At 38.9% G+C, this 18,567-nt stretch overlaps 1 protein-coding gene across 1 annotated transcript; it reads left to right on the top strand.

Annotated features, from left to right (window-relative positions):
- dclk3 (doublecortin-like kinase 3) lies at positions 1–17,358 on the top strand. The gene is made up of 5 exons (XM_087296024.1): positions 1–418; positions 7,221–8,572; positions 10,974–11,106; positions 11,432–11,599; positions 14,451–17,358. Exons 1-5 carry the CDS (start codon positions 355–357, stop codon positions 14,897–14,899), a joined length of 2,166 nt encoding a protein of 721 aa, XP_087152150.1. The 5' UTR covers positions 1–354; the 3' UTR covers positions 14,900–17,358.
- The last annotated feature ends 1,209 nt before the right edge of the window (positions 17,359–18,567 follow it).

Here is an 18,567-nt window from a genome sequence, read left to right as displayed (position 1 = left end):
GTGTTACCGGGGAGACGCTCCAGCAGCAGGATGCGGAGTATCCGGTAACGCGCTCGTAGCTTTTCCAAAAGATGCGGCTTCGCGATATCTTCCCGCTACCGCAAGTCTGACAGACGCTGATTGAATATCCTGTGCCCGATTTAAAACTTTCAATGCTTTTTTAAAACTTTCTCGATTCTTCAAGGACAGGTTTTTCTTTTATTTTGAGGTGAGCGTTGATTTGATCATGCTTGACCCTTTCATTATTTTGTAAACCCTCTGGACAGCTCTGTAGGACAGTATGGGCAGTCAATCAAACTCATGCATTGATCATTTCTGCACAAATCCCGATGGAACGGCGAGAAACGGAACAGAATGACGCCGGTGTGGAATCAGCGACCGGGGCGAGAGCCACCGAGACCCAGATGGGGACTCGCAGGTGCGTTCAGATCATTAATTAATAAATAAATGCATGCAAATAAAAGGGTCAGTATCTGTAAAGGTTTAACCAGGTCAGTTAACTAGTCCACACTCGCAGGTTCGAAAGACTACACTGCAAAAAAATGCTTTTCTCACTTTTTGTCTTGTTTCTAGTTCAAATATCTACAAATTCTTAAATCAAGAAGCATTTTCTAGTCAAGCAAAACACATTGTCTTGTTTTAAGAAATAACATGCCAAAATAAAGTGAGTTTTTCCTTAAATCAAGCAATAATATAATATAAAAGAATATAAAATAATCTGCCAATGGGGTAAGCAAAATAATCTTGTTTTTCGATTTGTGATAAGATTATTTTGCATACGCCATTGGCAGATTATTTTACTTGATTTAAAGAAAAACTCTCTTCATTTTGGCATATTATTTCTTAAAACAAGACAATATGTTTTGCTTGTCTAGAAAATGCTTCTTGATTCGAGAACCTTTAGACATTTGGACTAAAACAAGACAAAAAATCTAAGTAAGAAAAGCATTTTTTGCAGTGTATTAGAAGATTAAGTTAATTGTGTGCCATTAAATGCATCATAAATGTGAATCAGCGACCTTAAGAATATGCTGTTATAATAATCAACGTTATTTTTATATTTTAATGTCATTATATTTTACATTAAAGTGACAATTCACACAGAAATAAAAATGGATGAGTGAGTTGTCGCATGTTTCCTTTTATCTGCTAAACACAAAATGAGTTTGTTTGTTTATATACTTTATTGTCCCTCAAGGGGAAAATTTCCTGTAGACTCACCCAGCACTTCAGCAGGTTCTGACTCAATAACAATTTAAAAGAATAAGTCAACATGCAAAGAATTACACACACTATTGTTCAGTGTTCAATAGTCTGATTGACACTGGAATAAAAGAGTTCTTAAATCTGCTCCGTTTCCAGCGGAAAGTTCTGTATCTTCTTCCAGAAGGTAAAAGTTCGTAAGATGGGAAGAGTACATGAGGTGGGTTAGATTAGGTAAATTCTTTTAGCTTCAGTCAGAGTGCATTGCTCGTAGTGTTTGTATATTAATAAAAGTTTCAGATCCTATTAGTCTTGTAGCAGTTCTGATAATATTAAACATTTTTGATTTCAGATTTACAGAAAGATTGCCATACCATGTAGATAGACCATACCTGATAACACTTTTAAACACAGTTTGATAAAATAAGTACATGATTTTCTTATCAACACCATAAAACCGTTATTTTGTTATTTTGAAAATAAAAGTAATAAAACACTATAATAGGAAAAACAAATACTATGAAAATCAATTGTTCCAGGTTTAATTTTTTTTTATTTAAATGTCATATTTTTACTGTACATTAAAGTGATAGTTCACCCAAAAATGAAATTTATTTAATATTTATTAGTCAATTTTAAGTCTTATTTGAGTCAGGTATGTTTAAACCTGTAACCATTGACTTCTATAGGGAAAACAAATGTTTTGGAAATCAATGGTAATGCTTATAACATTTTACAAAATATCTTCTTTTGTGTTCATCAGAAAAACAGATACTCAAACAGGCTTGTGACTATAGTGAAGAATGAGTAAATGATGACAGAATAGGTTTTCTTTTTGTGTGAACTATTAAATAAATTGATCACAAACAATTTACAATTGTGACGTGCTTAAATATGATTTCTGCAAAGCAAGAACTCAAATCAGGCTTAATTAATATGCTTAATCAGTTTTACAATAACATTGCTTTGTAATTGAAAACCTATGGGGTCCCTTGGATGGCTCCTCTTAAAAAACACCCCTTGTTAAAACTATTGGATGACTCTCAAGGAACACGGGGATTGGTTTCTAAACTATACACATACTTTTCGGAAAAAATGTACCTCCCTCTGTCATTAGACTCCTCTTGGAGATCAGATATCTCAGAACTGTCTCCCACCTTTGACTGGGATGAAGTCTGGGCAATGGTAATGCTTGCGTCCAGAAATCCTGATCATCAACAGATTCACTTAAACTTCATCCATAGGACTTATATTACTCCACGCAAACTTTATAGCATGAAGCTTAAACCTGATCCTAAATGCACTCTCTGTCACACAGGTGAAATTGGTACATTCTTTCACATGATTTGGGACTGTCCTGGGCTTGGTTACTTTTGGAATATGGTTAAACAAAATTTATCTTCACTACTAAACGTTTCAATCCCTCTCGCCCCCTCTATTTTCATCTTAAATGATTTTTCTGGCATTCAACTTAATAAAACTCAAAAGCGAGTGTTTTTAGCTGGCTTGACTGCAGCCAAGAAAATAGTTGCAACAAGATGGAAGCCCCCTCATTCTCTTAATCATCATTTTTGGATTAATACTTTTATTGACATTGTATATATGGAAATGTCCACTGCTCGCATCCATGGTGCAAGAGAGGACACCATCAGACTTTGGGCGCAAACTTTACACAGACTTAAAGATTTACTAACTTGAATCCATGAGACATCAAAAAGCATGATCTTCTGGCTCCAGGCTTTTTTATTTTATTTTTTTTTATTAATTTTTTTTCCCCTCATTTATTATTTATTAGAATTATGTTTTATTATTACATTATTTTTACTTTTTTTTTCTTTTCTTTTCTTGTTTTTCTCTTTTCATAGTAATTTAAGGTTCCCTGTTTGGGCTTCTAATAACGTTCATTGTCGTAGACCTTTTTCAGCACAGTTTTAAATACCTATCTCTATGTGTATATCACCATTTTTCTATTTAATTTTTTATTTTCGATTGGTTTATTCTTAACCTTACTTAACACTAAGTACAGATTTGGCTCATTGCCTTTTTGGTTTTGAAATTTGTTTTATTTATGTGTATGCATGTGTGCATATTTATATGGGTATGTGTATGTATGTGTGCATGTATGCATATCTGGGTGTATGTGTGTTTGTTTGTATGTGTACGTGCATATATGTATGTGTATGTATGTATGTGTGTGCATATATGTATATATGTATTAATTTATTTTATTTGTCATTTTTATTTGCAATAGTATGTCCTTGTCATTATTCTTCCGTTTTTCCTTTTTACTGATAACATTGTTGTCAAGGCTGATGCTATTATTGATACTATTATTTAACAACTGTATATTGGTTTATGTATGTATATCTACACATTCTGTTTCATGCTGATTGTCTACGGCATGTTTTTCTGTGTTCAAAAAATACAAAATAAAAGAAAAATTTGATGGAGAGGAACATTGCTTTGTAACGTTCTCAATGTTGACTGCTTCCACTGCAAAAAATGCTTGCATGAGTTTTTGTCTTGTTTCTAGTCCAAATATCTAAAAATTCTTAAATTACAAAACATTTACAAGCAAGAAATATTGTCTTGTTTTAAGTAACAACATGCCAAAATTAAGTGGTTTTTGGTTAAAATTGACAAAATAATCTTGTTTTTCCTTTTTGACATATTCAGCTTTCCACTTTTGCTTGTTTTAAGGAAAAACTCTCTTAACTTTGACTTAATATTTCTGTAAACAAGACAATATGTGTTGCTTGTTGAAAATGCTTCTTGATATAAGAATGTTTAGATATTGCGACTAGAAACAAGACAACGTCTAAGTAAGACAAGCATTTTTTGCAGTGTTTGGTGTTTAATCTCTTACTGTACATCCACTTAAAGACGTGTGTTTAGCGAGTGCATGGAAAGTAAGAAAGAAAGAAAGTAAAGAAAGACAGAAAGCAAGCTGCGTCCAGAGTAAAGTGATCCGGCACGATCAGATTTGATCCTTTTCCGTTACCCCTGGAGCATGAGGTGCAATTTGAGAATCTGCATGTCTCGGCATTGCTCCTCAATACACACCTGCTCTTAATTATTCATGTGGCACACTTCCTCTTTAATTCATCTTGTATACGCTTTTTTTAAGGGGGGGTTACAAAATCTGATCATGCAGTTTTGTGTGCTGCGTGCGCTCTTGGTGAACACAGCATGTCTTTGGACACCTAACATTAAATAATTAACCCAGGATAACATCACTGATGCTGCTGATCTGATGTACTTAACAATGGACATTTTTATTGCCATTTTTAAGAAGCTCCATGTGAAAAATATTTGTAAATGAACAGTTTTCTGTATTTGGGGATTCATGTTTGTTCACTTATTTACGTTTTGGATTGAATTTTGAGTTCTTGATCTTTCTTTCAAAAGCTTTTGATGCTGAAAAGTGACTCTTGCTGACATTTTTAATAGTTTAATGTGATATATTGTCTGTGTTTGTGTTGTAAACTACTGTACAAAAACCAGGCACCAAACCTTTTTTCTATTACATGCAGACTTAACTCTCTCTATATTATTTCTTAAACCATATCTTGTCCCAAACTACTAATGTACCAATAAAAGTCATTTAGTCGACTTTTGATGTTGAAAATGAAACACTGCAGATTAAAGTAGAGATAAAACTTCCATAGTGCAATTCGCAACTGTAAATAAACAGAAAACCCCATGTGAATTGCTCACTGCTCCAAATGAGCTCACTGGTCGAATGAACCATAATTCATTCATCAATTTTCCTTCGGCTTCGTCGCTGATTATCAGGGGTCACCACAGCAGAATGAGCACTGAGCCACCGTGCCGCCTTGAACCAAAATAAATATTGAAATTTACCTTGTGAAAACATCTTGAAACATCTCTGAAACAAAAATTCACCATGGTAATGATTAAAGTTACTAAATAACTACCTAGAAAGTGTGTTCGTTTTATAGTCACTAAAAAGCTGCAACCCAGCAAGCATCTTTTGTTTTTAAAAGATGTCTAATAAACGTTTACACATAGTTGTCTTGGCTAAAACAATATCAAATTTGGGCTGTCATTAAAAATCTGAAAAGGCCAAAACTAGACTAGTCATCAAATAAACCTAAATGAATGACATATAAAGTCTGTCTAATCTGTGTTTTTGACGAGTAGAATAGGTTTGGGCTAATTAAACACAAAATCGTTTGCTAGAAACTCACTTCACTTTTCTTCATTGCAATCTCAAAGTTCAAAACCAATGCAAGTACACTAGACAGTAACTCTCATGGGAGCTTTCTGGCATTTCAGGTGCACAGCCAGGTGTGAACCAAGTGCGAAACCATCATTTTTTAACTTTGTGTCTACATTTTGTTAATGCTGATGATTTGTGAGTGTGCAGAATTCAGCACTGAACTAAAAGTCCAGTGTTTTAAAGCCATCAGTGGATTCTGACTACTTTAAATGTGAACAGAAATGTTCAAAGTCACCATGAAATCAAAATGTACTCTTATTTTTAGATGTATTTAGTAATTCTTTAATATATAGTAATTCATTTGACCTTACAAACTTTAATCAAATAACATAACCTTCCTGTCACATGGAATTACTTCATGGGCGGTACTATCAGTGATTTATTACAGAACTATTAGTCCTTTAGGGGCAGTTTTGGGGTGGCGCAATCAGTTTTTAGGGCGTGGCTATCCGTCATTTAGGAGTGGGACTATCAGTGATTTAGGGCGTGGCTATCAGTTCTTTAGGGGTGGGACGATCAGTGATTTAGGGCAAGGCTATCAGTTCTTTAGGGGTGGGACTATCAGTGATTTAGGACAGAACAATTTGTCCTTTAGGGGCAGTTTTGGGGTGGCACAATCAGTTTTTAGGGTGTGGCTATCCGTCATTTAGGAGTGGGACTATCAGTGATTTAGGGCGGGGCTATCAGTTCTTTAGGGGTGGGACTATCAGTGATTTAGGGCGGGGCTATCAGTCCTTTAGGGGTGGGACTATCATTGATTATGGGCGGGGCTATCAGTCTTTTAGGGGCGGGACTATCAGTAATTTAGGGCAGGGCTATCAGTCCTTTAGGGCAAGGAATATCAGTGATTTAGGGCAGGACTATTAGTCCTTTAGGGGTGGGACTATCAGTGATTTAGGGCGGGGCTATCAGTCCTTTACAGGGCTATCAGTCCTTTAGGAGTGGGACTATCAGTGAATTAGGGCAGGGCTTTCAGTCCTTTAGGGGCGGGACTATCAGTCATTTGGGGTGGTGCAATCAGTTCTTTCGGGCGTGGCTATCAGTCCTTTAGAAGTGGGACTATCAGTGAATTAGGACAGGGCTTTCAGTCCTTTAGGGGCGGGACTATCAGTCATTTGGGGTGGTGCAATCAGTTCTTTCGGGCGTGGCTATCAGTCCTTTAGTGCCTGGAATATTAGTGATTTAGGCCAGAACTATTATTCCTTAAGGGGCGGGACTATCAGTCATTTGGGGTGGTGCAATCAGTTCTTTCGGGCGTGGCTATCAGTCCTTTAGGAGTGGGACTATCACGGATTTAGGGCAGGGTTATTAGTCCTTTAGGGTGGGGTTATTAGGGCATGTCTTGCTTTTGCTCTGAGTTTGTCCATTCATCAGTCTCCCTTCATTTTGTTAACAACACCATCTTTCATTAACCCAATCGGTTCCTGAAGAACGAAACAATGCACCACCCCACAATTTTTCTAATTTCAGGACCATTTCAAGGCCATGTACACCACAAAAGTAGAATAAAAACGACTATCTTTTCTTTCCATTTCATGGCAAATCAACAGAATTTATTGAGTTAACAGACATGGCTGTGATTGGCTGCTTCACTCAGTGCTGCAATAAACATCCCAAATACAAACCTTTCAAGAGTGCAAATATAAATACGGATATATTCTATTTTACCAATATCCTTTTACAACAGCTTTAACTGGGACAGCTCTTGCTGTGCCTGATTACCTGCATCCTAACAACGCTCTCATATATCCTTATCCATGTTTATATGTTCCAGATCAAAGGATTAAACTGCCAAAATGCCCAAACGCTGCTCCTCGGCAGCCTCTTCAATCTTACCTGCACAGGTCCAGACCTCGAAGGCCCCCAACTGACTTTGGGTCTTCAGAAAGCCCTGTGTTTCACTGGGAGGAATCAGGGGTTCCCAGAGCGAGTGGCTACCATTCCAGACACGCAGAATCAAGCCCGGTGCGTCCACGAATCGTGACAGTAGTGCGGCCGTGTGGAAATGACAGCGTGCGTAAGATCTCACTGCTGTTAAACCGCCGTGCGGTGCAGACGTTTGAGCAGCTGATGGCAGACGTCTCTGAGGCGCTTGGCTTTCCATGTTGGAACAACTCCCGAATAAGGCGCCTTTTTAGCCCTATGGGACGAGAGATTCACAGTCTGTCAGACTTTTTCCGCTTTGACCATGCCTTCATGGCCTTTGGGAATAGCAGACCTTCTCTTGAAGAGGTGCAAGCAGCACTGGACGAGCTATACCCAGAAAACCCAGTCCACTGCGAGCACCTTCTGAGGATTTGGGAGCGTATCCTGAGACCCAAGGCCACTAAAGCGGATAGTGGTTTCCATGACGATGATCCCGCGGGTGAGATGGTTTTACACGATCAGCAACCCAATGTCAACAACTTACAGCCTGTTGGAAGACAAAAGGAAAAGGCGAAGAGAGAAAAGCAAAGAGATCTGTGGAGGAGGAAAGAAGAAGAGAAGGAGCCAAAGAAGGAGGAGAGAAAGAGAGAAGCGGTCTACTGCCGGAGCTGTCGAGGATGTGGACCTCCTATTCCTCCTATCAGGCCAAAAAAAACAGCAGAAAAGCTTACTGCCAATAACAAATCTGCTCCTCAAACCCAGGACTTGGAGACCATATCTGAGCATGATGCTAACAAGCAAGAAACTGTATTAAAAGATGATAACGTACCTCCTGACGGTGCTGAGGTTTCACTGGAGGACATCGAGCGCTGTTATATCATGGGTCGTGTTGTAGGAGATGGGAACTTTGCGGTGGTCAGGGAGTGTCGTGTTCGTGGTCTTACTGAAACATTCGCGATGAAGATCGTAGACAACGCAAAGCTGCAGGGACGCGGTCACATGGTCCAGAATGAGATCGCTCTGCTGCGTAGCCTGGAGCATCCGCGGCTCATCCAGCTGTTTCGTTCCCATCACACGGACACTCATGTTTATCTGCTGATGGAGCTGGTCAGCGGTGGAGATCTGTTCGATGCCATCACTCAGAGCGGCAGGTTTACTGAGCCTAGCGCTGCGTGCATGGTCAGAGACATCAGCCAGGCCCTGGAGTACATCCATGACAAGAGCATCGCTCACAGAGACATCAAACCCGAAAACCTGCTGGTGAGAGAGATAAGAGTTCAGGCTGATTACAAGAGTTACAGCCATGAGCAAAACCAGTCTGCAACAAGCAGATTTACTACATTACAAACTTATATTTGAAGCACAGGAGTATATTAAAATCAGACCAAAATACAAGATTTTAATACAAGAAAATACAGAACAACATCATGAAGAATACACTTAATAATATTTAATATACAATAATCATAATATAATAATTTTATATATATATATATATATATATATATATATATATATATATATATATATATATATATATATACATATCTCAATAGAAAGAAAGAAAGAAAGAAAGAAAGAAAGAAAGAAAGAAAGAAAGAAAGAAAGAAAGAAAGAAAGAAAGAAAGAAAGAAAGAAAGGTGGATGGATGGATGTATGGATAAAAGGAAAGAAAGAAATGAATAAACATTGGTGGAAGTAGAGGAAGGAGGGATGGGTGGATAAAAGGAATAAAGGATGAAATGATGGAATAAAGGATGGATGGATAAAAGAAAAGATGGATGGAAGGAACATATAATAGATGAAAGAAAGAAAGAAAGAAAGAAAGAAAGAAAGAAAGAAAGAAAGAAAGAAAGAAAGAAAGAAAGGATTGATGGATTTAAGAAAAGAAAAATGAATAAATAATGGATGGAAGTAAAGGAAGGAGGGATAGGTGGATAAAAGGAATGAATGATGGAAGGAAGGATGGAGAAAGGGATGGATGGATAAAAGAAAAGATGGATGGAAGGAACATATAATAGATGAAAGAAAGAAAGAAAGAAAGAAAGAAAGAAAGAAAGAAAGAAAGAAAGAAAGAAAGAAAGAAAGAAAGAAAGAAAGAAAGAGAAAAAAAAAGAAATAATGAATGGATGTAAGGAAAGAAAGAGAGAAATTAATGAATAATGGATGGAAGTAAAGGAAGGAGGGATGGTGGATAAAATGAATAAAGAATGAAAGGATGGAATAAAGGATGGATGGATGAGAAAAAAATAAATGAAGGATGGAAGGAAGGCTGGAGAAAGGGATATATGGATAAAAGAAAAGATGGATGGAAGGAACATATAATAGAAAGAAAGAAAGAAAGAAAGAAAGAAAGAAAGAAAGAAAGAAAGAAAGAAAGAAAGAAAGAAAGAAAGAAAGAAAGAAAGAAAGAAAAAAAGAAAAAAGAATGGAAAAAAGAATGAAGGGTGGAAGTATGGAATAAAGAAAGGATGGAAGGAACAAATGATGGATGGTTGGAAGGATGGATTCATGAAAGGAATAATGGATGGATGAAAGAAAAGATGGAAGGAACAAAGAATAGATGATAGATGGATGAAAGAAAGATGGATGAAAGTAAGTAAGAAAGAAAGACAAAAGACAGAAAGGAAGCAAGGATGGAACAAATGATGGATGGATGGATTAAAGAAAAAAAGGAATGAAGGATGGAAGGAAGGATAAATGGATGGATGAAAGAAAAAGATGGATAGAAGGAACAAAGAATAGATAGATAGATAGATAGATAGATAGATAGATAGATAGATAGATAGATAGATAGATAGATAGATAGATAGATAGATAGATAGATAGATAGATAGATAGATAGATAGATAGATAGATAGATAGATAGATAGATAGATAGATAGATGAAAGAAAGAAAGAAAGAAAGAAAGAAAGAAAAATATGGATGAAAGAGAGCAAAAGAAAGAAAAAGTTATGGAACAAAGGATAGATGGTGAAATGGATGGATTAAAGAATGGAAAATATGGAGGACAGAAGGAGTGATGGATGACTGAAAGAAAAGATGGATGGAAGGAACAAAGAATGGATGGATAGATTGATGAAAGAGAGCGAAAGAATGAGCGAAAGAAAGAATAGTTGGATGGATGGATTAAAGGAAGAAAGGAATGAAGGATGGATGGAAGGAAGAAAAGATGAATGGAAGGAACAAAGAATGAGTGGATGGAAGGATGAAAGAAAAAAGAAAGAAAGGATGGATAAATACTATACATCAGGCTGCATGAAAGATCTCGTCATATTTCTTATTTAAACATTTCTTATTATCAATTAATAAGTGATTTGAACAGATGTTTTGCAGAAGTCTGTAAGAGTATAGGTATGACTGGATTTGCTCGTTTTGACTTCTGGTATCATTCGAGTCTAGTTACAGTATTTTACCTGTTCAAGAACTACTGGTTATTTTAATGCATTATCAGAATCATATACACACCGGCGCTTAGATGCATGTTGGAAGAGGTGCATAGCGCCACCCTTTGGGAAAACTAGCTCATTACCCGAGAAGCTACTTTTGTATTGCTTGTTTTGAAAAAATAGTCATGCATTAAAAAATGTGAACATTATTATAGCCCGCTAACATCACATAAGGTATACTGATATCATATTGTTTTTGACTGAATCTAAGGTACAGCGGCATGGCAATGGCAGCCTGAATCTGAAGCTGGCTGATTTTGGATTGGCTTTGGTGGTAAAAGAGCCCGTTTTCACCGTCTGTGGCACGCCTACATATGTTGCTCCAGAGATACTTGCTGAAACAGGTGAAGTGTGAACACTGATTATTATATGAGAGACTAAATTTGTGTACCAGACTAGTAGATCTTATTGAATTTGCAAGATTAAAACATTTTATTTTATTGATTTTATTGAGGTTTTTAGTTACTATCAAAATCATTCTCCATAAATCCGCTGTACTTCTGCATAGAAATAGCCAAAAATTCTGTCTGGTCCTAGATTTAGTTATGAATTACATTTGAAGTAACTGATCCAACACTGGCTCCAGCTCTGTCTTAAACTATAAACAAGACATATCTTGAGGTGCAGTGTCAGATATTTGCAGTCTTCATCATGTGTGTGTGTGAATAGGCTACGGTGTTGGAGTGGATGTTTGGGCGATGGGAGTGATTCTGTTTGTGCTGCTGAGTGGCTTTCCTCCATTCCGCAGTCCAGACCGAAATCAGGAGGAACTTTTTCGTCTCATCCAGAAGGGAGAAGTCCACTTTCTGTCCCCTTACTGGGACAATGTGTCTGAAGGTGAGATGCTGAGCTTTACAGATTCAAAGATTTGAAGGAAAAGTTCAGACTAAAATGAAAATTCCCACATCGTTTATTTACTCACACTCAAGTGCTTCGAAACTTTTGTGAATTTCTTTCTTCTGTTGAACATAAAAGAAGATATTCTGAAGAATGTTGGAAGTAGCCACTAGAGGTCTGCATTCTCGCGGTTGTACTACGGTAGCCGCGGGACCCGACCACATTTCTGCAGCGCGGGAATAAATTTCTGAATAAAGCTCTGCAGCGGACGGTAACGGGTTTAATTTTGGATGGGAGTGGGCGGTTCAACAATATCGCTCTCGGCTCCCAAGCAAGTGAGCACGCGCATGTATATGTGTGAAAGAGACAGCATGATGCTGCATTTAGCTTGTTTGTTGATGTCTGTGTGTGTGCGAATGAGAGAGAGAGCTTTGTGCTCTCTCTCTCTCTCTCTGTGTGTGTGTGTGTGTGTGTGAGAATGAAAGAGAGAGCGAGACACTGTCTGTGTGTGTGTGTGTTTATACAGACAGAGTGTTATAGGCTGTTTGTAGTCTCTATAGCTGGGTGGTTTTCAGTTTTGTTCCCCCCCCCCGTCCGTTAGCAGTAACGGGCGCGGCTGGTAGAAAATGGGGCGGGTTGGGCAGCGGGACAACAAATGCTTAATATAAGCGGGAGCGGTCGGGTTCGGGCTAAAACCTGGCGGGTGCGGGTGGGAGCGGGATTCAAAATTTAGTCCCACGCAGATCTTTAGTAGCCACTGACATCCATAGGAGCAACAAAAAAATACTATGGAAGTTAATGGCTGTTTTTTTCCAGCACTGTTCAGTGTATCTTATATTGTGTTCAGCAGAAGAAAGAAAGTTTTGAGCATGAGGAAATAATGACAGAATTTTCATTTTTTGAGTGAACTATTCCTTTAAAAGGTGTAATATGCAATGTTTTGAATAAAGGGAAAGTCCTTACCCCAGGTGGAGGAGTTCAAGTATCTTAGGGTTTTGTTTACGAGTGAGGGAAGGATGGAACGTGAGATTGACAGGCGGATTGGTGAAGCGGCAGGAGTAATGCAGTCGATGTACCGATCCATTGTGGTAAAGAAAGAGCTGAGCCGAAAGGCAAAGCTCTCGATTTACTGGCCAATCTACGTTCCTAATCTCACCTATGGTCATGAGCTTTGGGTTATGACCGAAAGGACAAGATCTCGGATACAAGCGGCCGAAATGACTTTCCTTTGCAGGGTGGCAGGGTGCACTCTTATAGATAGGGTGAGTAGCTCTGACACCTAGGAGGAGCTCAGAGTAGAGCCACTGCTCCTCCATATCGAGAGAAGCCAGCTGAGGTGGCTCAGGCATCTGTTCCAGGATGCATACCTGAGTGTTCCAGGCATGTCTCACTGGGAGGAGGCCTCAGGGAAGACTCAGGACACGCTGGAGCGACTATGGGCGTACTCACACTATGCTATCTGAACCGTGCACAGGCCCGTTTCCCAGATTGATTCCCAGAACTGAAGACGAGACGTGCCTTTTAATGGACTGTTTCATATGGATTTATTGATCATTCTTACCGTTCAATGAACGCAAACTGTCGTGGTTTATTAAAAACACAAACCCCTTACTGCATGACAGCTGCACCTTTAGCAAACCTCCTAATACCTGCAGCGTGAGGACTTAATGATTGTTTATGAGCATCAAAAAGTGTAACTGCATATCAAACGACTAAGATGATTTAAAGAAATGTCCACTGTGCTGAGCGAGAGCTCTTCTTAGGGTGCTTTCACACCTACACTTTTGTTTCGGAACCTGTCTCGTTTGCCCAGTTAGCGCGGTTCGTTTGGCATATGTGAAACCACTAATCGCTCTCGGATCCACGCCAAATCAATCGCTCCGAGATCGCTTGAATGAGATGGTCTCGGGTCGATTGAAACGAACTCTAGAGCAGATCGATTGCAGTGAGAAAGCGTTTCGATCCGAGCACGGTTATATCACTGTGTTTTATGGATATAATAGGCATACGGCTATATGAAAAGAGAATTATGAGTAGGGCGGGAAGTTTTGCGAGTCTCCGGACGCCCGCAAACGAATGATAATCTCCCGGTAATCTCGCGTCTCCCTCCCGGTCCTCAAATAGGCTACGTCGCGCACCCTTCTCACCCCTCCCCACCGCATCTCTCCTCAGACACATCGCGCGCGCACGCTGTCAAACACCACCAAACCACCACCTCTCCTGACAGCTTAGCGGGACTCTGGAAAGTTAACCCTGAAACTCTGACCAATGTGAAGAGAGTTTACTCGCACGTGACTTGTTTTAGCTCTTTTGGTCCGATTAGAAACTTTGCAGTGTGAAAGCAAACCGCTCCAAGAGCAAAGAGCAACAATGTAACATTTGTAATCTCTGTTTCGGAACAACTGAATCGATTCACAGGTGTGAAAGCATCCTTAAACTGTACAGCGCATCATCGATGACGAAAGCGTGCTCAGACCCGAATGCAATGTGAGTGCGGGCCTTTGGGGGATACGGGAGGGGTGACAAGCATGCTTCGGATTTGTTCAAGGCAACTGTACATAGTGTGAGTACGCCCTATGTCTCTTGACTGGCCTGGGAACACCTCAGGATCCCCCTGGAGGAGCTGGAGAAAGTGTCTGGGGAGAGGAAAATCTGGGGTTCTCTAGGACTGCTGCCCCCGCAACCCGGCTCCAAAAAAGCAGATGAAAATGAGATGAGAAATAAAGGAGACTGAACTGAAACTGATAATAATAGACCAAACGACTAAAATCAAGTCAAGTTAAACAGAGACTGGGGAAAGAAATATACAGGAGGGCTAATAACTCTTTAACTGTATATCTGTGTTTTCCAGGTGCTAAAGCTCTAGTCAGGTCTCTGTTGGAGGTGAACCCGAAAAAGCGACTGACTGCAAGTCAAACTTTGCAGGACGACTGGATTCAACATGCAACAACACAAAAAGACCATAAGGGGGCAATAAAGGCCACTGACTCCACAGCTGAGCGACGCAACCAGCATAAACTCAGCAGACAGGTGGAAAATGCTGAAAGCACGAAACACTCTCCAGTGACATTTCACACAGCACAAATACACGAAAACAGCAAATGTGTCCCAGATATAAACACAACTGACAGAAACCAGCAGATTCAGGAGACTCATAGCATACAGAGCAAGCAACAAAACTCATGCTATGAAGAAGAAGACGACACCACTACTGACCAGAAATATAACACAGATCAACACAAACCTGAGAAACCAGAACAGCAAGACATCGACACAAAACAAGAGAGACTTGCTGAGTAATGGGTTACTTGAAGGACACTTGAACATAACAGATTAAGCCTCATACATTTACATTTCAAGCATTTCCCATTAATTTTCCTTCATCTGGAACGGAAAAACTGAGCTCATTATTAAATATAAAGCACAGGGAATTGACAGGGAACATTTGATTATTACTAATTTTTCTATGTTACTTCTTTACACAAAGCTGACAGTGACAGAGGTGGTTGGCAGAGATGGTACTGTAACCTCAAAACCCCTGCACGGCATGCCTAAAACACAACTGTATGCTGAGATGTACACTCACCGGCCACTTTATTAGGTACACTTTACTAGTACCGGGTTGGACCCCCTTTTGCCCCCTTTTTGAGTACAGTGAACTCATTGTCATCTTCAAGAAACCAGTCTAAGATTATTCACGCTTTTAGACATGGCGCATTATTCTGCTGGTAGTAGCCATCAGAAGATGGGTACAATGGTGGTCATTAAGGGATGGACATGGTCAGCAACAATACTCAGGCAGGCTGTGGCGTTGACACGAGGCTCAATTGGTACTAATGGGCCCAAAGTGTGCCAAGAAAATATCCCCCACACCATTACACCATCACCACCCTGAACCATGGATTCAAGGCAGGATGGATTCATGCTTTCATGTTGTTGACGCCAAATTCTGACCCGACCATGCGAATGTTGCAGCAGAAATGGAGACTCATCAGACCAGGCAACGTTTCTCCAATCTTTTATTGTCCAGTTTTGGTGAGCCTGTGTGAATTGTAGCCTCAGTTTCCTGTTCTTAGCTGACAGGAGTGGCACCCGGTGTGGTCCTCTGCTGCTGTAGCCCATCCTCCTCAAAGTTGGACACACACTGGATATTTTCTCTTTTACGGACCATTCTCTGTAAACCCTAGAGATGGTTGTACATGAAAATCCCAGTAGATCAGTTTCTGAAATACTCAGATCAGCCCGCCTGGCACCAACCACCATGCCACGTTCAAAGTCACTTAAATGCCCTTTCTTTCCCATTATACAACAAATTTAACAATTGAAGTTGAACAGAAAATTCACGAGGGAGACAACAAGTATGGCAGTCTTTACATTAATCGATTCCTTAAGTACACATACAAACATTATTATTAGCAATTCTAGAATCACCCATGAACAAGAAACTAAAAGAAAATAGTTGATATATGGTCAGACCAAGTGATTAGGACAAAATATAACATATAGCTTAACACAACAATATACAATGTATTATACAACAATTAGCATCTTCTCTCTCTATCAGACCTAACACAGTACTGATGAGATCTACACTGATTCACATTTCTGGATTAGTTTTGAGGAACAAAAAAATCATCCACAGTGATGTTTATAATAGCATTATAACAAGGCTGTGCTTATAATAGGTTATAACTAGGCCCACACGGAATTTGCGCGCACAGAACTTCGCAGATTTCCGCAGATTTTTAGCCCATCATTAATTCTGTTTATTTACTTGAGTATATGTGTGTAAATCTATATTTATTCAGTTTTTAAATAAATTAAAGTAATATTACTGACTAATATGAAAATGTTCATCTAGTTTATGTACAGTTCAGTTTATAGAGTAATATTTTCAGTCTTTTAGTAGAGATGTTACATGATGGACTTGCTTTGTTTACCAAATAAAGTGAATCTAACTGGATTTGCATTTTAAACATTAAACACAAGTTAAAAAGATATTCTTTTTTTATTTGACATATCAAGGTTTTAGTTATGATACTCAAAATAATTCTGCAGAAATCCACAGATTTTTACCAAAACTCTCTGCAGAAATAGCAAAAAATGTCTGCAGATTCCGTCTGACCCTAGTTATAACACAGTTAAAACCACTCTTAGCTGAACACTTCTTAGCTAATAAATACAGAAATAATCAGGACATTGAAGTAACTATCACTAAGACTGGTCTGATTATGTTTTTTTTAAATAGTTTTTGTATTTGCACGCTTCTGATTATTCTCTGAATTGTCTTCTTTGTGATATTCGCAAAGAAATGCTGCAAGAAATGATAAACATTACGCTAAGGTTTGACGCTTGTTTTGTTTTTTTAAGAAGTATTGAAAATGCATGAGTCAAACTGGGCCAATGTGTGTGGCAATGTTAGTTAGCTAACAAGCTGAAAGTGTTTGGTATTATTTGTCTCTTTTCAGGTATTTATATTGCACATCTTTTAATTTGCTGCATTATTTTTCCACCTGTTTTTGTTAAAGTTGTATTGCAAATCTGAGGCCTCTTCAAAACACTGTTAATAATGTGTAAAGATAACACGATTAAACATTATTAGCTCGACGACTAATGTGTTTATGGTGCTAAAATGTTCATTTGTTGGTTTTCTGTTCACATTTTAATGTTGTTCATTGGTAAAATGACTCACTTTATTAAGTTATTTAATAATATTGTAAATAGTATTGAATAGTAATAGTAAATAAAAGTTTTTTAGCAAATAAAAGTTGAAAGATGTAGTTGTAGAATCAAAGTCTGGACACTGAATGACAGTTTTGCAGTTTAGATCTTTATTTAACCCATAGCTGCAACATAGGCTCCTTCTGAAAACGCAGCCCATATACATTTCTGGAGATCACGAATTATGTAGCCAGAGGTACGTATGGCTGCATTTAATCTTTAAAATGAACGCAATGGGGTGGTATGACGCAGTTCCTTTTCGTGCTTACCAGCTGACCGCTTACCTTCGTATGGATGGCTTTCTCATTGTTATTCCAGTGGCTTGCCGAGTATGTCAGCAAACTTGAGACGCACAGCGCAGTTGACCATGATGACAGGGTTCGAGTCTGGTGACAAACGGCTCTAGAAAGTAGGCAAGATGAAATACAGAAGTTAAAAATTGAAATAAACAAGTAAATAGCAGGGCGAGAATATGGTAAAATCTGAAAACGTGGTAAAAATCTGGGTTGCTTTTTTTGGGTTGCTTTTGAAAACACTGTCGGTTGGGTTTAGGAGAGGTGGTGGGCACTGGTCAATGGGAAGGAGGAGGGTGGGTGTAGTTAATCGTCCAGTTAGTCCGTCAGTCGATAGCGGCCTCTGGTGAATTTATGCGAGAAGAGCAGGTGTGAATGGCACTCGCGAGAGAAATGTGCGATTTCAAACAGTCAAAATATGTCCAGTCACTGTGTACGTTGGCGGACTTAAGACACAGAGCACAATTTACTGCAACAAAGGGGTTTCCGTCTGGCGAAGAACGATTCCAGAAAGCAGGTAAGACAAAAGCAAAAGCCAAAAAATAAAATAAACAAGTAATACAGGGTGATAATGTGGTGAAATGTGAAAACAAGGTAAAAATCAGGCTGCTACAAGGACTTTTCTTTTTCTGGATTGCTTTTGAAAACACTGTCGGTTGGGTTTAGGGAAGGAGGAGGGGGGGCCAGTCGATCGGTCAGTCAGTCAGTCACCAGCGTCCTCTGTTGGATTAACAGAGAAGAGCAGGCATGAATGGCACTTACGAAAGAAATTTGAGATGTCAAAAATCTTACACAGTGGCCTCTTCGTGAAAACTGAAAAAAAAAAAAACTTACCTCTTGGGACATATTTGACGCTCTCCAGAAATTATTATATGGGTACACAATCAGAATGAGCTTGAGTTGCATATTTTGACGTTTTCATTTCACAGTGGTGATTTGGAATATTAAAGTAGA

Source organism: Danio rerio, chromosome 19 (assembly GCF_052040795.2).
Source record: "Danio rerio strain M-AB ecotype USA chromosome 19, GRCz13ab, whole genome shotgun sequence".
Taxonomy (NCBI): domain Eukaryota; kingdom Metazoa; phylum Chordata; class Actinopteri; order Cypriniformes; family Danionidae; genus Danio; species Danio rerio.
Note: the sequence above shows the minus strand (reverse complement) of the source record. Positions and strands in the feature narration are given on the sequence as shown.

Bases quoted from the DNA above. Each gene is read 5' to 3' on its own strand.
- dclk3 (XM_087296024.1), top strand. From the start codon at position 355: ATGACGCCGGTGTGGAATCAGCGACCGGGGCGAGAGCCACCGAGACCC. The intron at 419-7,220 runs GTGCGTTCAGAT...TATATGTTCCAG, and splicing joins ACCCAGATGGGGACTCGCAG to ATCAAAGGATTAAACTGCCA. The intron at 11,107-11,431 runs GTGAAGTGTGAA...GTGTGTGAATAG, and splicing joins AGAGATACTTGCTGAAACAG to GCTACGGTGTTGGAGTGGAT.